The sequence below is a fragment of the Nomia melanderi genome, chromosome 12, assembly GCF_051020985.1.
Source record: "Nomia melanderi isolate GNS246 chromosome 12, iyNomMela1, whole genome shotgun sequence".
In the NCBI taxonomy this organism is placed as follows: Eukaryota; Metazoa; Arthropoda; class Insecta; order Hymenoptera; family Halictidae; genus Nomia; species Nomia melanderi.
The window spans coordinates 3,207,543-3,230,084 of NC_135010.1; the positions used below are offsets into that span (position 1 = coordinate 3,207,543).

Below are 22,542 nucleotides of genomic sequence, written 5' to 3' on the forward strand. Positions count from 1 at the left end.
TGAGATATTGTGTATGTATTAAACAATATTATATTGAAGCTACCTGCACAGAAAAGGTTTTACTTATTATTTACCTTATTAAATTAGTATAATCTGTTTTACATTCGTTTACCTTCCATAAATAGAAATACAATGCTTATGTGGATGTGTTCAAGATATACATAAATGGTTGTAATAATCAATGAAAATAAATCTAGACAATACTTTTGTGATGTACATAACTTATATTTATATTTACTCCTTTTCCAATTTCCATAAACTTTTTAATTTTATTCTATGTATGAAAAGTTATATAAATCCTTTCTTAAAGAGTAATCGAATATAATTGTCTTATATTTTACGCAAAATACTTGTCACATATGGCAGAAATATAATACAAAATAAGCATTCACTAAAATTAATAGATAATATATGACAATAAGAAGTATAAAAAGTATGTAAAAAATATCGTTTAATTTATTTTAACACCTTGCTGACTGGTCACTACTGTATTCATGTTTTTAAAAATTGAGTTGTATTTATACTTACATTAATTTATATCTGAAGGCAATACAGATTTTTATAATAGTATTTTAATTTGTATTTAATAATTTAAAACACTTAAATCACTTTAACATATTATACACAAATAAGGTATGTGTATTGAAGATTAAAGATATCTTCTTTAGACAAAATCGTCAATCAACAAGGTGTTCAAAATGAAGGCGAATTACTACGTAAATAATTCTTAATTTACAATGTTATTGTTCCTACTGTACAAATAAGTTTACAAAAAATAAATTCATGAAAATATTTATTACAGAATGTAAATTATAAATTATCTATGAGAGCAAAAGAAAAATATTTTATACTTCCATGTTTTCTTAGAATAATTATAATTGGAAATAAAACAAATTTTAGCACCGTAAAATACGATATTAATTCTAAATATCTATGAGAACGATACATTTACATCTGAAATACAGCTTATATATGCTACTATTTTTCAATATAAATTAGTTATGATTGTTCAGTACTCTTTTTAGTGAATTTCTATTTCATTATAACTCAATTGTTTCAATTAACCATGCGAATAAGTAAAAATTAAAAGCGGTTAATTATACGAAAAAATCTGTTACTGTTGGCGGAAAAACTGAAAATAACTCACACAGTGATATATTTCATGAAATAAAAGCAGTTTTAAAGATATCATTATATACAACGCATTTTCCTGTATTTTGTATAAAAATGCCCGTAGTTATTATATACAAATGATACGAGTGTGTTTGTATAAATAATTCAAATATATTTAAACAAATATCAGAGATTACAGTATTTACATAAAATTCTCTTACACTCATGCGAACACAACACGCTCACAGCACTGTCCTACGTATTTTTATGAATGTCAAATACAGTCAGTGTACAGTATACTTATTCTATTCACACCAATACAAGTGTGTCTGTACTTGATGACTGTATTACTTAGAAAATGATTTTCGTAGTACTCATTTGATGTGATCGTCACACAAAATCAAGCCAAACTGAATGACCCACAGCCCGCCATAACACTCAGATAGTAGTGTCACCACAGTATATCCTAGATTTTTTATCAAAACATGAGTTTCACTTCTGGTTCACGTGTCGCTGGCACGAGGTTAATTCGGTAAAGAATGTCCACTTCAAACTAATTACTTGATCAGTCTGTATAAACTACAACATTCTTTCTTAATAATTGAGTAAGCCAAATACTCGAAATTACAATTTTCACATTTCTCACAAATTATTATATATTATGCATTAAATTGTGTGTACGCTTTATCAATGTTACGTACACATTAAATTTTATTAGTAATGATAATTATAGTCTCAGATAAAAAAAAATAACAAAATCATTACTATCATCAATATTTCAGACAATTTAGTATTAAATGAGATTATCCCTAGTTATTGGTCAACTTACTGAGTGATTGACATTTTCCCTTGTACAGTCTTCCATTTCCACACAGATACAAGACCACATGACTACCAACGAGGTAGACTAGAAAAATTAAGTTCCTGTTAAGGTAGCGGAAGTTATGTCGCATAATGAGCGACGACAGAATAATTTCGACACTTTACTTGGGCTAGTACCATGCGAATAAAAATAATAAAAATGGAACTAAGAAACTAAAAAGTAGTAACAACTGCTAATTGAAATGAAACTTAAATTGGAAGGGGGAACCATGGAAGTGGTGGAATTCTTGGAAGGGATTAGAACCATACTGATGTTTCCCTGACTCTGGGTCTAACGGATCTTCTCCTTGGTCAAATTTCGCTCGTTTTTCATCATCAGTTAATACTTCTTTGGCAGCTGCAATGTCAATAAACCTTTTCTCCGCTCGCTTCTTTTCCTCTCCTTCCTGAAAATTATCAGGATGCCACTTCTGTGCAGCCTTTCTGTATGCTTTAATAATATCCCGTTTTGATGCTGTTCTTGGCACACCTAGGATTCTATAATAATCTCGAGATTCAGACAGTTTTTGTCTTTGTTGAGCTTTATGAAGACCTTGTTTCGCTCTTTGCAAGCTAGGATCAATTTCTAAAGCTTCCTTAAAGTCTCTTATCGCTTTTTACAAAAATATAATTATATTATTAAATTATTTTAATTGCAAAAAAAATTACATACCATGTAAGCATGACTCACCATCATCAAACATCTCAGAAGCAAGATATGCTTCTGCGCTGTCACAATACACTCCAGGTTCTTTTCGAATTTTTAGTGCTTCTTTACAATTTTTAATTGCCTCACCCGGCTGTAAATCACCAGTGTAACATTTGCAAAGAAGATGCTGAGCAAGAAAACGAACATTGCCTATGTTTGGTTCAAGCTTAAATACAGATTGAGCAGAAACTATGCACTTATCATAATTTTTAGCTTCTTCAGAATTTTCCGCATTTGCTAATAACTGAGCTATTTTCTTAACTTTCTTGTAAAATGAAAAACACTTTGAATGCTCTGGATCAAGCTTTAAACACTCTCGAATTTCTCTAAATATTTAAAATTTTAATTAGATAATTTGTAGTATTATAAAAACAATCTTAAATAATATTACTACTCACTTCAATGACTCGTTTACTTGTCCAAGACGATAATGTAAACCAGCTAACTTAAAGAATCCCTGTGTGTTATCAGATTGTAACTTAGTTGTAGAACGCACATCAGAAATAGCACTCATATAATCTTCAAGAGCTTCATAACATTCTGCTCTGCGTTCCCTAAGTTCAGCTGACCATGGACATATTTCAATAATTTTGGTAAGTTGTTGTGCAGCTGCTGCATAATCACCATGTCTTATTAATCTGTCTACAATTTCTAGATCTTCTTGTGCAGGTGATATTTTATATAAGGCATTGAGAGCTTCGTTATTTGGTTCTACTGCCAACTGTAAGAAAAAATAAACACAATATGTTGCAGTAGTATGAAATTTAATTGTTTAAATAAAAGAACTACATATCCTACCAAAAGTATACTTACCACATTTCGAAAATCTGCTTCAGCTTTATCAAATTGAGCTTGCTTAAGTAACACATTACCTCGTTGTAATCTTGCAGACGTAAAATCTGGCTTTAGTTCCAGAACCTTGTCAAGATCAAGAAGCGCAAACTTTGCTTTACCTAACGCTAAATATACTGTGCCTCTTTTGTAATATGTTAAATAATTGTTCGGATCACCCTCTGCAACAACAGCATACTTCAAGATTTTGAATCATTTAAATTACATTAACAGTTTACGTCACCATTATGATTATAAAATCGTAAAATTATGATGAATGGAAACCATACTCACCAACAGCAGCATGGTAATGTGACAGTGCATCTTGTAACTGACCTTTTGCTAAAAATTCTCTACCTAATTCCAAATGTCTATCAATTTCTAATTGAGAAACACTTCCAACCACTGTAAAACGAAGTCATTAAGTATTGTAGCGTGAAATAATTATAATAAATATACTGCAGGTTAGGATTATTTACCGTCTAAAGACAAATCCAATAAAACTAATAATAAACCACAATGGTACATGACTGAATAAAAAATTGAGACGATGGTACGAATACTTCAATAAACAAGAAAACAGACCTGCTGGCTTTACAAGCCTCTATTCAACCACCAGATAACACAAAACTGATCAGCCACACCGCCATTGCGATCGTGGTCTTACACGATTGGTCCAAGTTGGTCGAACAGAAATTGTTCTCCCACTATTTACACCTACATCTATTCCATTATAAGATTGCAAGCCAATCTTACCGCATGAAAATTATCTCTTCGAGCAACCATTTACCTTATTATCGACAAAAAATAAATAAAAATTAATTATCCCTACTATGTACAACACTTTATATAAATTTTCATACACACAATAATGTATCATTTAATGTTTCCTAACAATCAAGATAACATTTGAAAGGATTGTTTAACTGATACAAGTTTACAAAAACAAAGAATCGTATCTGAAGATTTATTAAAAATTTATTTACTTTCAGATATATTCTTTACTAAGAAATATGAGTTAACATAAAATACATAAATTCCTGACAATTAAAAATTATCGTTAAAATATGGAAAATATCTTCTACACAAACTTTTTGGAAAGTTGATTTAGAATTTGTGTTTTTATTGATATACATGCATTTGGTAACTGTCCAAAATACTTTAATAAATATTTTTGTCTACCAGATAAAAGCTGCATTATGATTCTACCACCGATGGCATGTAGAATACAGAAAAATATACAACATAAAAGAACGTATATATTGAAATCACACAGATTTAAATTCACCCAGCACAAAAGATTATGCAATTGTTGCAAGAACAACCCGAAAAATAAAGAATACCTACCCTCTGATTCGAATATACTCACACGACGAAGCAAAATAAAATAACTGTGTATACAAACTATTTCGTTTGAAATACGTGTTTCGGTAAAAGGTAAAGCGATTCATCAATTTCAATGTAAATCACGGGGTAGAAAAGCGTGTACATATAAAAAAGACTCTACATCGCATAATCTTTTTTTCCTTGTTTATTTGATGGTTCATTTTATAGAATCCTCCTGTCATTTTTGCATAATACTATAAATAAACGAATGAATCACTAAATGAATGAACATGTAAATAATACACGTGATCCATCGTCTCTTATGAGGTATTTGTAACAATATTGACACTCTACATCATTCTTCACGAAATACACGTGCTCTTTCATCTCAGCACGAGATGCACATGCTTTCTGCAACGCGATCGTAACTTATTGCTAGTGAACGACTGTATACATATCGAATGTGCATACATATCTATATAAATATGTATACATACATATATGTATGTTTATGCATACATATTTATACACGTATGTATACACCATACATTGCATAAGGTTTCAAGTTGAGTTCCTTTATTTTTGTTCAATTTCAGACACTTTATTTTTATTATTTCATTCAATAGCCGTACGACGTACAGTTGTTTGCAGATTTTTGTTTCCTACTTCTCATATTTTTTTCTCAGTTCACCTAATGTAGCGTGTAAATGTGCAATTACTAATAAGAGACCGACAGAATGGTACGTTCACCGTTCCGTTTCTTTACTTTTCTTCATCATCATCATCTTCTTCTTCTTCTTCTTTTCACACTCTTGACATTTTGCTCGCTGTTCCGAGTGAAACGCACAATATATATATATTTATATATTTATACATATATATACACACACATATATATGTACATATATATAGATATGTATAAATACAAATATATATATATATATTTATATATGTATAGCGGTATCATTAGTTACAATTGAATGACACACGAGCATCACTGGCCGTGGAAATAATATGAACACAACCACCGAGACTCGTTGTCGGAAGCGTGACAATATTGCGCGACACGCTTCCATTGAAGTTTCATTCACTTACTTCATTTTTCCAACGCGCGTCATCATCGCGTTACTCGATTCAACAAGCGACGCCTATTAACTCGACACGAAATAACATTCGTAAAAGTTCGAAGACATTCATTTTCGTTTGCCATCCCGCCTTGTTTCGCCTAACGAATTTCTCGTTACCGCCATTCCCTAACGCGTGTGCTCTTTTACCATCATCTTTTCTCTCGTTTCGACCGTTTCCATCGCCTTCTCCATTCGCGCGCATACATCAAATTTCACTCAACCTCGTTTTTCTTTCCACTCATTTGTGTTTCTGAGTATTATATAGCTTCGTTTACCTTCACGCACTGAACAAAGAAAAAAAACTGCTCGAGTAGACATACAACAAGCGCGTAAAAATCTTTTTTCACCCCCGCCCCTCGTTTTCCATTATCCTTTATATTTTATCCCTTTCCTTACAAAACTCGAGAGCAAATCGAACACGCACGAACATTCGAATAATCGAGCATGCGTAAACATATACAATACAAAAAAAGGAAATGGTAAAGGAAACTATTATCTATACAGCACGCGACAACAATAGTGTTTTCAGCGACGCTATTTACGCGTGGCACGCCGTCTCTCTCCCAACACTGTTGCGTGATGCGTACGTGATAAATACAATGGATTTACAATTAAATGTTTCTATCTTGTGTGTATGTGTGCTTCAATAATTGCGCATTCTTTGCTTGTAGTAGTAATGATTGCAGTCACAGTTAAACGCCACCATTTTCTTTCTTTCTCAAATGTTTTTCTTATTTTTCACATTACACGGGACGTGTAACACTATTCACTTTTCGTACATAGCCCCTCTCACGGTCTTTTTATCTCGTTTCGCACTATGATTGATTTCTTTTTTCTTTCTTTTTCTTCCTTTTATTTTGTATCGTTTCTTTCTAATCGTTCCGCTTTGTGTAGATCCGTAAGTGTTTATTAAGGCTGCTCGTCCGATATACTTTAGAGGACCAAACAATTGTTAAAGGTACTTTGTGTACGGTACAAATACGCGACCACTGTCCTTCCGAGAGAAATAACAGAAAGAGAGAAAAAAACTATAATAAATACTTAAAACGTTAATAAATAATAGTTTCGTTTATTACATCGTTCTCCTATCTTCTCTAAAGATGCTAATACCATCTAAATTATAATGCCGTACTTGAATTTGTATACGTATACCGGTTACGGAAACGGTGGACATCCGATTATCACGTAAATTTTAACTTGTCAATAATCCTGATTTTCGCGATCAAAATCACACCGACAATTGAACCTTTTAAATTCGATCGACGGTTTGTTCGCGATATGGAAAAATATAAATTAAAAAAAAAGAGAATAGACAAAAAATACATGAACTCAATAGTACACCTTGACCGCTCGACGACCAACACTGTTGCATATATAAAAATATTGTTATAACTAGGAGAGAAATAAGTATAAAAATATTTTTGCGTATTTGCGAGTTGACGTTACTTGCATGATCTCTGTCCACCATATTACTCGTAAATAAACATATTACTTCCAACTGCACAGGACTAATAACTTACATCGACGCGTCATATGTATTCGTTGCATCGGCGAACGATTGGACAGTAGAATCCAGAATTTTCATTACGAATGTTTTTATAATATGTGCATGTACGGGTACAAGTGTAGCTGTTCGTATTCAATTACATGAACGATTATAATTTTTTAAATAACGGAAAAAATATACATATTAAATATTTATGTATATATAAAATACATATATGAAATACATCATGAGATATGTATGTATATATACATATATACATATATATATATATAATTATTCAGGATAATAATGTCCAATAGCCACCGTTATACTCGTTCTCTTTCTATCGCAGTGTAAAATAACACAAACGCAAACAGCAAAGCTGTTTCTGAAAAAGCTTGCACGTACACGGTAGTACCACCTACGAAACCGACGTAGACGTTGTTGAGAAAACGAATAATGTAACAGTAATAATCGTTAACTAAGAATAATATTATAGCAATAATGATACTAATAATAATAGTAGTAGTAGTAATAATAGTAGCAATAGTAGTAGTAGTAGTAGTAGTAGTAGTAGTAGTAGTAATAGTAGTAGTAGTAATAGTAGTAGTAGTAGTACTATTACGGCAAGATCTACTATTTTTCTCGACAAACTCGATCGTCCAACTGAAGATATCTGCGTTGCCGTAAATAGAGTTGTACACTATATAAACGAAAAAATGATCGATCGTCACTCTTCACTGTGGGTTCTTGTAATGTTCTTGGCAGGGCCTCCGAGTTGACAGATGAACTCGACGATGAAATCATATTATAGAGAATTTGAAAACCACACACACCATATGGTTCGGAAGCCAACAATATTTACTCGTAACACTATTTGAAATGTTCTAGTTGAAATAATTATTTTCCTCCCCCTTATATCGCAAGGAGGCATTCACACCTTGGTCCACGGTCACACGGCATACGATTCACGCACGCGATTGCACTATAAATCTATTAATATAACAGGTATAAGTTATGACATGTCTAAAAATCCTGTCAGTTGTCACGCAAATCGAATTTGTACTTTTTCTCACATAGGTTTAGGTAAGAATCCGACGTTTGCACAAAAGATATCGATATTCTATAAAGCCCTACCAACATCATCATCCAGTAATGACGCGTTCCGCCGTTCATCATCTACCATTGATGCGCGTTACACATTTTTTTTTAATCATTTCATTTCGTTTTCTTCTTCTTTTTCTTTCTTTTCTTTTCCTTCTTTCTTTCATTCATTTCTTTTTTCTTTTAAGTAGAAACAATGCCCCAAAAAACGTGTTTTCAGGACTTAAGAGCCGAGCGTTCAGCCCTCCCCGATCGGACAACAGCCACGTGGTTTCTTCATGTATTTAACGACTTAATATTCCCATTTTTTCACAGCTCAAACAAAACTGAGCTTCTATGCTTTCCCTGACATTCAATACCAATTAATTAATACATTTAGCATTTGTATTTCGTTAAATTGTTCATATTTATCAATTCGCGTGGAAATTGAATGTCACAAGATCGTTCAATATCACAGTCGTTTTTCAATTATTTTAATGTTTATGTATTTACGAATATTACTTAGTATGTATATATATCTATATATAGCGTACTGATAAATACAGTTATAAAATATGAGTGCGCCTTTCGCCTTCTTGTTTCAAAGGGCTTGCTTCTTTGTATAATTCTCATCGTTATTTTTCTTTCTTTCTTTCGTTTGTTCGTTTGTTCTTTCATTTTTCTCCACAAAATTGAACCAACTTCTAACAGTGCACGTATGGTTTGCTCTTTCGTTCTTTTTTGAAGTTTTCCCTTCTGTAACTGCAACCGTATTCATTTTTTTACCCGTTTAACGTTATCTTCCGTTCACAATATCATGCTTTCGTTCCAGAGCACTCGCACCCAGTAACTGCGACCTAAGATTCATTTTTTTTCATTTTTATAACGCACCATCATACCATTTTTACAGGACAACGTCTTTGTTACGTTTAGAAATTCTAATTAGAGTACATTAAAAATTCAGGTACAACGAATTATATACCTGACGCGCTTGCTGAAACGTTACAGCCTATTCTCTAGATACAGCGACCAAAATTTTAAATAAAACGACACTTTTAATTAAGTTAGATTAAAATGAGCAATTAGTTTACAGTGTTCCTGTTATGAAACTTACTTATCGGTTTAAGAGGACGCGAGACAGAAATACAAACGTAGATTTCTAAAAGTAATCCTAAGACGCAGCCTGTGTCCTTTTCGTAATATCAAAGCTTTCGACTAGTGGAATATTTCACCGCAATTCAGTCGATAAAACCATGATATTGCCGGCGCAACGTCGTCTGTATCTGGGGACGGCAAAACAACAAAGTACCATTCGTCGCTGGATTACAGTAAATTTAAAACAGGAATCGTCACGAATTCTATGGCGATGGCGATGATATGACGTATCCTAGGCGCCTAGTCAAGTTTATAAGTGCGTTACATTAAAAAAAATAATAATAATAAAGAAAAAGAAACTAACAAAACAAAAAGGAGAAAACAAAAAAAGATGGCGCCGTCAGTTTAAATCAAACTACACAAGTTACTGGCCATTCAGGCGGGAGTACTAAAGCACTTGTGCATTTAAAGCTATATTAATTTCTCTGTTAGACGCCATAATTCTCGAAGATACGCACATAACATCCTTCAAAAAATTTAAATAATGGAGCTACAACGAGCCCCATAGTCTCGACAGGAGTTCTAAAAAATTTTACTAAGTTCCTCCACCTACTATGTGTTTTATCGTTATATCCCGTCTAGGCAATAACGATTCGATTCATTAGTGATTTAGACTACTTGTGTTCCTCAACACGCACGGCAACGAAACTTTGGATGGATCTTACATATCTTTGTCTAGCGCCTGACAAATCCTCATATATCCCTCCATGAATGTTTTCGAAACGAGATCACTGCCTTCCTTCGCGCGTCACTGTCCAAACTCGTCGTCTCGGTTGTTAATGCTGAAATTGCACTTAGGATTTGTCAAAACGTTTCGTCGCACGCGAATAAAAGTATTATCTTTTTTTTTTAATTATTTTCTTTTTTGTTGAATTGAATGAACATAATTACTTTTTTTAGTTCAAAAATTGTAGTGCTCAGGCAGTCAGCGAACGTGATCTGTTTATACGTGATACTGTCTGTCTTTTGTTTATGTGCGTGTGTCTGTCTCTTGTTTCGTGCGCGTGTATGTCTGTCTCTTTTGTTTCGCGTGCGTGCGTGTGTCTGTCTGTCTCTTGTCACGTGTGTGTATACGCGCAGAAATACACGCGTATTGCGTATGATGTGTATGTCGTACGTGTCTTTCTTACATATATTTGAATTTACGTGTACAGTAATAATAATGGTAAGGGTGGAAATTTAAATGGCGATGATTACTTGTCCCATACCTCCCCCCACCAATCGGTGCCATTGCTGCTTCCGTTGTTAGCAGAATTATTATGCGATGAATTATTATAATTCCCGCCATAACCTCCGTAGTTACCTACAAAAAAGAAATATGTTTATGTAAATATACTTCTAAGTAGACAGGTTCCTTTAAAAGAAAATGTAATTGAAGTTTTAAACTTTAATGCTTGTCAATAAAAGAATTATCAAAAAGCTTTGTATAGAACAGTGTAAAATATTTGAGATACAATTTGATGATAAAGTGAATGACAAGGTGATAACCTTGAAAATATGAATAGTATGTAAATATACACATACTAGGAGAAAAGAATACAGACACATCGAAATTTATGCACAAGTTGATAACTGACAGTAAGACTTAATATTTCCCACGAGAATGTACAAATACTTACCTCCATAACCACCAGGTCTGTTAGAGGAACCGTTATTACGAACGGGTCCAGAGCTGGGTTGTTGACGGTAATCTCTTGCACCGAACCCACCGCTAAATCGCCCTTTAGTACTGCCACCAGCACGTCGAGATCCACCTCCAGAATACCTTACTTCGCTGAACAAATCGTCCAGCCATGGTGGGAGTTCTTGGTTAGCCTCAATCAATAAAGACACCAAATCACGCACCAAGTTCTGATTCTTACTGTTGAAAAATGAGGTTGCTAGACCTATTACAGAAATAAAAGTGCATTACTACAGGGCTTATATAACACGAACGAGAGAAATAGAAACGAAAACAGACCTAAATTGCCCATGCGACCAGTACGACCAATTCTGTGGACGTACTCTTCCACGTCGCCCGGTAAATCGAAATTAATTACATGTTTTACATGCGGAATATCGAGACCACGGGCAGCAACGGCAGTTGCAACAAGTATTGGCGTTTTACCAGCACGGAAACGACGCAAAGCATCTTCTCGTTCACGTTGAGTGCGATCACCATGAATACTGGTAACCGGATATCCCATTGAGTGTAAATACTCTTCTAACATATCTGCACCCTTCTTTGTCTCCACGAAAACGAGCGTTAATGATTCAGTAGCTAAAAGTGTAATGTAATTACTTGATCACAATCTATTGTACGCTGTGTTCATGCATAAATGTTCAGACTATTATCTTTTAGAATATTAAAAGTTTATTTAAATATTAAATTAACAATATAAGTAGAAAAATTCAGTCCTATTAAAAAATTTATCCTCTCATACCATATCATTTTTGCATGAACATTTATTTCTACCTTCAATACTTTAAGAAATAATGCAAACTGACAAGTGCAAACAAACTATATTATTATATACATTATAAATATGCTAACTTACAAGGATCTGATAAGTTGCTAGCTTGAAGCAAATCAAGCAAATATGAACGTTTATCATGTTCTTCCACCCACACAATTTTCTGAGTAATATTTTCAGATGTAGAGCCTACACGGCCTACAGCTAAGAAGATATAATTGCTAAGGAAATCCCTTGCCAACATCTGTATCTCCTTGGGAAACGTAGCTGAGAACATAAGTGTTTGTCTCTCCCCAGTTGGAGGCATTGTATCTTCTTGGACTATACGTCGTATTTGTGGTTCAAAACCCATATCCAACATACGATCTGCTTCATCCAATACTAAATATCTGTAATATTAAATTTATTATTATATTCCAAGCTACATATTATTGAAAATAAACATTAAAATGGTTTAAAATGTTTACTCGTAGTATTTGTTATAAAATGTACGTACCGACAATTATGTAAACCAATTTTACCCCGGCACAACATGTCTACGAGACGGCCAGGTGTTGCTACAAGAAGATGGCAGCCACGATCTAATTCTCGCATTTGGTCTACAATATTGGAACCACCATATACAACAGCAGGGCGCATACGTGATCTGTATGCAAATTTCCTTGCTTCGTCATATATTTGAGTGGCAAGCTCTCTTGTAGGTGCTAATACTAGACCTAGTGGATACTGTTTACGCTTGCCAGAAGAATTGACATGTGGTGGCGGTGGACGTGGCCCACTTTCATAAATCTGATTCAATATTGGCACTAAAAAAGCCGCTGTTTTACCAGACCCTGTTTGGGCACAGGCCATAACATCACGACGTCCAATGATGATCGGTATCGCATACTTCTGCACGGGTGTAGGCTTATCATAACCAGCCAAACCAATGCTGTTCTTTATTATCTCCGTCAGCTGAACCTCGTCGAACTATCAAAATGCAATAAATAAACAATTTGCGCTAATAATGATTATTATTATTATTATTATTATTATTATTATTATTATTATTATTATTAGCTTTACGTATTACGACGATAGTTTAGAACTTACAGATGTGATGTGTGGAGGTATATTGTCTCCAGTAGCCTCAACTGGGATATCCTCATATTTACTAAAGTTAATACCAGTATTACCAGTGCCAAATAATTCCACCTCCAATCGCTCATCTCTGGAAGTAGGAATCGTCCAGTCAATTTCCTTCCACCTAACAGCACCGCCGCTACCTCCTGATCTATGATCGTTTTGTCTTGTCTCTGGCCAACGGTTATTCCTAGGCTCTGGCCAACGATCATTGCCGGAGCTAATCGGGCGATCACGAGGTCGATCGCGCTCGGAATTGGGGTATCTATAATCTCTTCCATTTTCTTCGGCTGCACTTCGTCTGTTACGTCCACCATAGTTCCCAAAGTTGCCGAAGTCAACATCACGAGAACTTCGTGAATCTCTATAGCTTGATGATCCACCTCTGCCCCTGTCTCTTTCCCTCTCGCGATCACGTTCACCGCCTCCTCTATCTCTCTCAGAATATGATCTCGAAGAGGAAGAATGTTGATCTCCTGCAGAAGGTCCGTTACCTATAAATAATCAATAGTTTAGTTTTTTTTGTATCCTGTAACATCTGTACGTACTTCTGATTAATGAATACAGGATCACCAAGAAGTTCTACTGACTCTAAAATCCTCTCAGTAGCAACACCTCAACTTACTAAATATTTAGTAAAAATATTAAAATGCAAAGGAAACATTAAACCTGATTTGTGTTTTTAAATAATACGTAATAGATATTAAAAATAAAATCTGAAAAAAATATTTACTTCCAGATTTATTTCTTAGGTGTGGTGGTATGTAACGGCCCCCACTTGGTTGGCGGGAGCCTGACAAGTCCAGACCAGCTAACTAAAACATAAAATGTAACTCGTTAAAATTATTATCTATAAAATATATTATAAATAAAAATGTTAAAGTATTATAAAATTAAAATTTCTTATTAATTCATAAAAGAAAAAATATACAAGTTGGATTGTAAAACTTTAATCGAATAATGTTAAATCATTGTCGACATATACTACTCATATGAGAAAAGTCGTTATTAGAATGCAACTAAAATTTAGACGTGTAAAAATATTTAGATTTGGTAGTTGTAATTAACTAGGTCATAAAAAATAAAAATAAAAAATATGTATTGCGCGTATAATATACTTAATCATGAGAAATACAACACGATATAAAAGCAATACGAGAATGCGTCATGGCACGAGGCATGCTGTTCCCGGAATTGGTTGCCGCCATTACAAAGCTGTACGTCATAAACGATCTCAACAATGACCCGAGTCTATAAATTTTTTTATAACGAAAGTAAGACGCGGGATTAAATAATTTAGATAGACACAGGCTATCAAATGACGCCTATGTGCATTCTAGCATGATTGCTTCAAACAAAAGTTTCAAATAGCACGGAACAATGAAGGACTGAATAGATAGGGCGAATAGAGAAACGTAGCGTCGAAGCAACGGTTGTCAAAAATATAAAAGGCAAAATTATTTCACTATTTTACCTGCTGCTCTAGACCTGATCCATTCTGGTTGGCTGCATTACTCATATTACTCCGCCTCGGTGCGTATTTTTCGTGGCTCTGCCGCAGAATCTCTTTAGCTGTTTCTCGCCTAGACAATCACCAAGCAAAAAATTTTAATTGTTCGCTACTTTCCTCTCTCCTTCCGCTCCTTGCTGATCTACGAAGGAAACTTGTCAATTAAGTCAAGTTGTTATAATTACAGTGTCCGCTTGTCGCTACTTCGATGCAAAGGAAATTCGAAGACTGACTACTATGAAAGGCCTCTGGCCACACTTGACGTCGACGCAACAAAAATGGCCGAGCGCCGAAATACTGCTAGCAAGATGGCTGACAACTTATTTCCGCCGGATATTGCGAAAACTATAAGAGCACACTCTACTGGACAATTTTCTTGGCATTTATCGTTCCTATTATTCTCATCCTAATAGACTTTAAAACTTAGATTTATATCTGATACATAATATTGAAATTAAATTTGTGAACTTATTCGTGTTACCCATTCAATTTACTGGTTATTAATACCTATGTTCAAGATGGCTATATTCAGATTCCAAAACGGATTATATAGCTAGGTTCAGACTTTAATATAAAAAATTATAATATCAAATTAAAAAGAACATTTAATATATTTCCAAATTTTTTAATTTTAAAGAGGAAATGGATTATATAAAATATAGGTATTGAAATAAATAAATTTACACATAAAGCAATGTTATTTTAGTGTTTTTATTGTACAAGTTCCAAAATTTAATCAGCATTTAATCTAATCGTCTTTCTTGGTGTCGGTTTTTCCTCCTCTGATTCTTCCGGTACGACGCGCAGCAATAAGACCAATCTTACGACCAGCGCTTGTTCCACGTTTAACTGTGGATGCTTTACCAATATGTTGATGGTTACCACCACCGTGGGGATGCTCAACAGGGTTCATAGCAACACCACGAACCTAAAAATTGTTTAAAGTGTTTTAAAAACGATGCATTAACGGGATTAACTTCTAATAAATATTAAGGTGACTCAGTAAAAATTTTCTACAATAAATTATTCAGGTTTCAAATGTCTAAAAACATCATAGTCGAATATTAAAGCATAATATCAAATATTAAAATTTATACATATCATTAAATACTGTACCTTGGGCCAGCAATTCCTCTTTGCCTTGTATTTGTGATAAGCACGACCAGCTTTAAGAATTGGCTTGTCAATTCTTCCACCACCAGCAACAATGCCAACCATTGCTCTGTTGTTGGATGGAATGACCTTCTTAGCTCCAGATGGAAGTTTCACTCTAGTTTTCTTTGTATCAGGATTGTGGGCTATAACTGTAGCATAATTTCCAGACGCCCTAGCCAATCTGCCTCTATCACCAGTCTTTTCTTCCAAATTACAAACAATGGTACCTTCGGGCATCTGACCAACAGGCATCACGTTTCCAATCTGAAGATTTGCTGAAATACACATTTCCATATTCCTTCATAAAATTACAATGTTCGATGCAACAAATATTTTAACATTTATTCATTTACCTTTCTTTCCACAATAAAGAAATTGTCCAGTGTACATTCCTTCAGGGGCAATAAATAATTCTTTACGCGTCTTAAACTTGTAGGGGTCACGGAAATGAACAACAGCTAAAGGTGCTCCACGACCAGGGTCATGAAGAATATCCTATACAAAGAAAAAATTATTATATAAAACATGTCATTTATTGTGAATGTTCCTTTTTAATATAAATACATTTTCAGAAAGAGCCTCTAATATTTACTTCAGTTTCAATCAGAGCAAATTTAATAGAATTCATCATAAATGTTTTAACATAATATACATTTAAAAGCTTTAAAATTTTCTACATTCAGAAAATTATACAAACCTTCACAACACCCTTGATATACCCATGCCTTTCAGAATAATCCAGAGAACGAAGTTTAGGTGCTCCCTTTCTTCTTTTCGTGTGGGATCTAAAGACAGACCCAGCACCCTTACGCTGAGCACGAATTACTCGACCCATGGTTTAAAACCTGCACAAAAGTAATTGAACACGTTCAAACACTTGTTTATTGAAGCACCTACAGTAACACGAAACGTGACACTATGCTGGTTGGCACAATATAACCTTAAAACAGGACAACTGAAATATATAACACAATTTTTCTAAAATTTATCTAAAAATATTTGTGGAAACATGTAAAGAATCGATTGAACTTCTTTAATTACAACATCTTTATGTTGGATGCATTTTAATTTTACAGAATTAAGACGATTTTAGCAAGGAAACAAATAACACATCTCATACCAAGTGAACCGATATCAAACAGAGAAAGACGCAGCCGGAAATCGCTACATTTTACAATTTTTAAGTTGGTTGCACTGCGTCCGCCAATATAGTCAATTTAAAAATATGTTGTATTTAAGTACTTATTACAAATAAATATATTTCATAGTAATTTTAATGAATTAGTAAAAAATTATAAAAATTAAACTTAAATTTTATTTTAGATATATTATTCTCTCTTGTATACGTCTTATCAATGCTCATATCGTTTAGAAAAATTGATTCATTGCTTATTTTAATAATGTTATTCAAGGTATACAATATTTTCAAAAATTTATGTTATGTTAATGTTTTTGATGTAGCAGAAGTTATAGAAAGTATTTTTGCATAGTATCAGGTATATCTCATCTGTGATAGTATCATTATAGATTTAAGAAAAATATAAAGCTTTAATAATATTTTTGGGATTAAGGAATGATAGATATGTATGCAGATGATCAAACGAATAAAAAGTTGTATAAACATCGAGTAATTGATATAGGCTGATACAAATAATGATTGAAGAAAAGGTGTTAACTAAGAAATTTAGTTTAGTTTTATGTGCTCTTTTATATGAAGGATGCGTTTATAAGCATAATAGATAAATTTTTTGGAAATTAAGAATCTAATTTTTGATTATTCTAATGTAAAGCATTTTTGAATATAAATAACTTCTTTACAAGTGTTATTTCGAAACATTATATAATCTACAGTACTCAATTTCTTTGTTTCAATAAATTAAAAAGGGTATTAATATTAAGGAAATTCAAAAGATATAAGGTGTACAATCATAAGTAACATAAATGCAGTGAACAATTTGAAGAGTAAACAAGATTTATTTGATCAATAAAATAATATGTTTGTTCTGCATTTAAAAAATAGAAACACTATAATCAAACATCATTTTTTGGTACATCCTGAAACAACTGTAAAATTTCTTCTTCCTTTTCACTCTCTATCGATAAATGTTCTTGAGAGACTTCTATCATATCAAGATTGTTTTGTTGATTTTGGTGATCATTTCCAGAGGGATCTATTTTATTTAATTGAGAATCATCAGTTTCTTTACTGAGAATTGGTGATGTTGATTTCATTTCACTATCTATACTTTTTGCTGTATCCTTTAAAATTAGCTCCATTTCAGCCTCGTCTAATGATTTATCTGGAATTTCCATGAGTTCTTCATTTTCTATTCTATTTTCTTGTACTGTAAGTTTATTAAATAATTTTGCATTGATTTGTTCTGACTGTAAGTCATCTGAAATATTTTCATTAATATTTATATCACTAGTTTTTAGAGTAGATTTAACTGATTTATCTAGATGTAAATCTACTATTTTTAATCTTTTATTTGAAGATGGTATCATATCTTCATCTAAAATATTTTCCTCGGGATGAGAATTTCCTTCATTGTTTGTATTTGATGATAGTTCTGTATCTTGGACTATCACATTTTCAGCATCGACTGAAACTGTATCTTGAATTACCACATTTTCAGTATCAACTGAATATGTATCTTCTGTCTCTCTATGCTCTGCACTTCGATTTTCAGCAACAAATTCCTTCTGTATTATTCTGAAAAATATTATTTTTAATTTATAACTTATTTTAATAAATCAAAATAAGACTTATTAAGGTACTGAAATTTATATAGGAAAGTAAATAGATATATATAACTTACTCTACTTGAGTTAATTGTATGGATGGCGCATGGGGATGTACAATTTTATCTAATTCTGCTAATGCAATTTTTGCTTCTTGCGTAATGTTCAAGTTAGTGTCGTGTAAAGCCATTTCAAATATTTGTAAAGAATATTGTGTAGGCAAAGGCACTGAACAATGCGGATTAATTTGTAAAGCTCTCAAAAGTCTTAGTAATTGCAAACGGCAATCAGAATTTTCTTTATAAAATTTCTGCTCTACAGAACTCAAGTAACAGTCATATAAAAGAGGTATTATCATATTTTGTATTGTCTGTGAACATTATCATTATGTAAAATATTGAATTAAAGTAAAAGCTGCAAAAATATAAACAGCTTACTTTAAAAAATGTTTGCTTCAAACAAGTTCCACCATTGAAAAATATATTTTGCAACACAGTAAGAGACCCTTTACATATATCTGTGTCTAAATAATATTCTTTGCTGGACGTCAATCCATTACCTAAATATGTACCTTTCTCATATTGACTATCTCGAAGACGTTTCAATGCTCTTTTTGATAAATTGTGAGTTTTTTGTATCTACAATAAAAGTTTGAAATATGTTTTTATTAATATTAAATATGTTTTTATTGTATTATTTAATTTTGCAGTTTATTAATTAAAACAGATTTCAATTTAACTTGAACTTACAGTTAATAAAACACAATCTTTTTCTGGTACAATATCTTTTAACATAGAAGGAAGATATTCATCAGCAATTGTCTCTATACCTGACAGTGAGTTAGTATTCACTAGCCAAGATGTAAGACACTTATAAACAGATATTCGTACATTTTTGAATGGTTTATCACCACTCAGGGTTATTTTATCTTTTAAAACTGTTTCAGTCCATTGTAATGATTGAAGAAATAATTGTAATATTGTTGACCCAAACGGTATTAACTGCTCCTTGAATCTAAGTATTTTAAGTTAATGAATTTCAATTTAAATATTATTTAAGTACTTCTTTTTGTATGAACATATTCTTACCCATTTATTAATGCATCCAACACATTAAACAAAGCAATGTGCAACTGTGGTAATATAAGATACAACATTTGTTCTTTAACAGAATTTTGTTTTTTTAGATTTGAAGGTTGTATTGCTAATCCTCTACATAAAACTTTCAAAATCTCATTGGGTAATACTGAATTCTTTTTATCAAATCCACTTTAAAATATAAATTATTTAAAGATTAACATCTTTTCCAAGACATATGTATTAATAAAAATATATGTAATAATATTGTTTACTTACCGTAACATACAAGATAAATAAGAACACAGATTTAAAAATCTTCGCTTTTGTTTGAAGTAAAATTGAATAATATTTTCTTCAGATATATTCGGTAAATCTAATTTATCCCAAATTCTTACATTTTGTAGTTCTATCAAATTAGAAAACAATATGTCCATTATAGTATGTAAATTATTACAAATAAGCGCTTGGTGATATAACCATCCAGTATAAGTGGGCTTTGAAACTGGTGGTTTAAATGAACGTTCTGTAGCTTTAGCTAAAAGCGCATAACATCTTGCACTAGAATTAACTACATTTTCTTGAGTGGAATCAATTTGTGGTAGTATTAGACTTTTCAAAGTTACCTGCAATAGTAAGATAATTAATATTTATTGTGCAATTTATTTTAACACTATAAAGAAACTTCATCTTGGAAACTTACTTGGAAACGCTCACATACTTCAGGATATTGATGTAATAACACGGCAATTAAATAATATACTGAACCACAATGTTTTTCTGAATCTAAATTCCCAATAGCATTTACAAGTTGTTTCACATTTTGCATAGATACTTGTTTCTGTATTTCAGGAATCTCCTTTGTTTGTATAATTAATTGTCCAAGCACTTTGCAAGAGATATTCAACTCTTGTGGAACACTATGAATACTTTCTAATACTTGTGTGGCTTTTGACATCCATAGGATGCTATATTTTAAAAGTATATCTTTTGAACATTGTGACAAACTCTTATCTAAAATTACTAAACCGTTATATCTTGTGTGAGCTCGATTTAAGTAATTATTAATAGTTGATATAATTACACTTTGTGCTTCGTCAACCTAAAATAAAAATAATATAATTAAAGATGTTAAATTAATTTTTTAACTGAAAATAGTAAAATTATGTTAAAAGTTATTGAGAATCTAAGATCCTAAACTAAGAAGGTATTTCAGATTTCTTTTTACTTCTTCTATATTAAATGGTATATCTCCATTAGAACATATTAAGTCCTGTAACAGTTGCTCGTATTCCTTTGAACTGTGGTCATAAAAATTAATTAATTCCATTATTGTTGCCATTGTTTTTTAATATATATCACTACACGTTTTTCTGATGGTTCTGTTGATGAGGTTAAGTACGCAAACACTATATAGAATTCAACAGTAGGTAATACACTATATATGTACAAGTAGATAATAGAGACTACTACATTTTTTTATTCTAATTTATGCATTATTGTTAATAATAGCTGTATTTTACTGGAAATAAGATTTTTCAGAATATAAGAAATATTTTTTAGAAAATTATTACTTAAGTGATACACGTTTATACAAATAAAAAACAATTAATTATTTTAATGGATTAAAATAATATGTGCATTGCATATATATAATATATATTTATATTTACAATAGGTATACATATATTGTGTATACAATTTGATACATTAAAATTCTTATTTATTTTCATATTATATGGTACATAATAATTTTCATTTGTTTGTTTAAATATTTTTATTAGATTCAAACAATATTCTCCATGATTTTTACTTATTGAATTTACCATTAACTATACGAATTCGCTATTATATTTTAATAAGGATAAATAAAAGCATTCACTTTTGTTTATAAAGCTTTATACATTCCTAATATTCCTTTTTAAATATCTGTGTAGGTTTCCATAAATCGTACATTTATTATTAGAGTTATGTACAGTCAGAGCTTAACAAACTCCGTGAATCTTTTACGCAACGCGATTGGCCTCAATCGCAAAAGGAATTATTATGTAATTTTGTGGTACACTCGGTGGTGACGGTAGGTATAATTTTTCTCCTTCTATGAATGCATTCGATCATATAATAAATAAATCTGATATCCTCTTTGCACTAGATATGTTTCGCTAATATTTCTTATAATTTGCAGAATTTATACAGCAGGGATCCTTAATGGAAGGGAAGTAAAAGCAAAAATGGGAAAGTGAATATGTAAAAATTAAAAAATTCTTTAGAAAATTAATATTCTTAAGTAAAAACATGTGTACACTCTGTTTATTAATTATGCATACAAAGAAAAGTGCAAAAAAGTGAACAATATTATAACATGTATGAATGGTATATTGAAAAATACAAAATTTTATAAATTAGTCATGAAAAGTAAGAAATAAATAAAAATGTATTTTTCCATTTAACATTTTCTCTGTTAAAATTAGAATAAAAGTTTTACCAATTAGTTTTTTATTTCGCGTATTTTGTTTTAATTAAGAAATAATCTTTTCGTTGTTTAGAGTTTATGAAGTTTTAAGATTAAAAATTTTTATTTTAACTTCAATATTTAAAATTTAGTATTTAAATATTTAAGTATACAAATGTCTAAATTAGTTAAGATCTTACACCATTTTTACTTAGTTTTAAAATAAAAGTTTAATAATTTTGAAATGTGGAAATGTAATGAACAATACTGTTATTTACATTGTTGCATATACTTAAGTTTGGTATCTCTTAATTATGGGTGATACAACAATGCAATGTTGC

At 31.9% G+C, this 22,542-nt stretch overlaps 4 protein-coding genes and 1 long non-coding RNA gene across 7 annotated transcripts; 1 reads left to right on the plus strand and 4 right to left on the minus strand.

The window, feature by feature from the left end:
* Nucleotides 1–204: 204 nt before the first annotated feature.
* On the minus strand, nt 205–4,200 carry P58IPK (dnaJ homolog subfamily C member P58IPK). Its single transcript, XM_031975051.2, has 6 exons — nt 3,994–4,200; nt 3,809–3,919; nt 3,497–3,696; nt 3,082–3,404; nt 2,666–3,009; nt 205–2,587 (listed from the first exon to the last, which is right to left on the minus strand). Exons 1-6 carry the CDS (start codon nt 4,040–4,042, stop codon nt 2,169–2,171), a joined length of 1,446 nt encoding a protein of 481 aa, XP_031830911.2. The 5' UTR covers nt 4,043–4,200; the 3' UTR covers nt 205–2,168.
* Nucleotides 4,201–4,616: 416 nt separating this feature from the next.
* bel (ATP-dependent RNA helicase bel) lies at nt 4,617–15,109 on the minus strand. Of its 2 annotated transcripts, none has more exons than XM_031975047.2 (9): nt 14,962–15,109; nt 14,741–14,849; nt 14,000–14,081; nt 13,237–13,760; nt 12,641–13,113; nt 12,229–12,533; nt 11,652–11,951; nt 11,311–11,577; nt 4,617–10,994 (listed from the first exon to the last, which is right to left on the minus strand). In XM_031975047.2, exons 2-9 carry the CDS (start codon nt 14,783–14,785, stop codon nt 10,885–10,887), a joined length of 2,106 nt encoding a protein of 701 aa, XP_031830907.1. In that variant the 5' UTR covers nt 14,786–14,849; nt 14,962–15,109; the 3' UTR covers nt 4,617–10,884. The 2 variants fall into 2 exon arrangements, with proteins under 2 accessions (XP_031830907.1, XP_031830908.1); XM_031975048.2 differs by having other exon boundaries at nt 4,617–10,473; nt 10,900–10,994; nt 14,741–15,099.
* A 359-nt stretch (nt 15,110–15,468) lies between these two features.
* On the minus strand, nt 15,469–17,126 carry RpL8 (ribosomal protein L8). 2 transcript variants are annotated; one of them, XM_031974658.2, is made up of 5 exons: nt 17,052–17,126; nt 16,629–16,776; nt 16,285–16,426; nt 15,893–16,206; nt 15,469–15,704 (listed from the first exon to the last, which is right to left on the minus strand). In XM_031974658.2, the coding sequence occupies exons 2-5, from the start codon at nt 16,764–16,766 to the stop codon at nt 15,525–15,527; spliced, it is 774 nt and encodes a 257-aa protein (XP_031830518.1). In that variant the 5' UTR covers nt 16,767–16,776; nt 17,052–17,126; the 3' UTR covers nt 15,469–15,524. The 2 variants fall into 2 exon arrangements, with proteins under 2 accessions (XP_031830518.1, XP_076228928.1); XM_076372813.1 differs by lacking the exon at nt 17,052–17,126 and adding an exon at nt 16,973–16,992.
* Nucleotides 17,127–17,891: 765 nt separating this feature from the next.
* Nucleotides 17,892–21,200, minus strand: LOC116426177 (proline-, glutamic acid- and leucine-rich protein 1). The gene is made up of 8 exons (XM_031974768.2): nt 20,978–21,200; nt 20,453–20,851; nt 20,029–20,375; nt 19,762–19,941; nt 19,423–19,687; nt 19,111–19,311; nt 18,751–19,043; nt 17,892–18,644 (listed from the first exon to the last, which is right to left on the minus strand). The coding sequence occupies exons 1-8, from the start codon at nt 21,089–21,091 to the stop codon at nt 17,963–17,965; spliced, it is 2,481 nt and encodes an 826-aa protein (XP_031830628.2). The 5' UTR covers nt 21,092–21,200; the 3' UTR covers nt 17,892–17,962.
* LOC116426178 (uncharacterized) lies at nt 20,825–22,159 on the plus strand. The gene is made up of 3 exons (XR_004234848.2): nt 20,825–20,956; nt 21,687–21,826; nt 21,935–22,159. It is a non-coding gene; the product is annotated as an uncharacterized LOC116426178 (long non-coding RNA).
* Nucleotides 22,160–22,542: the final 383 nt, after the last annotated feature.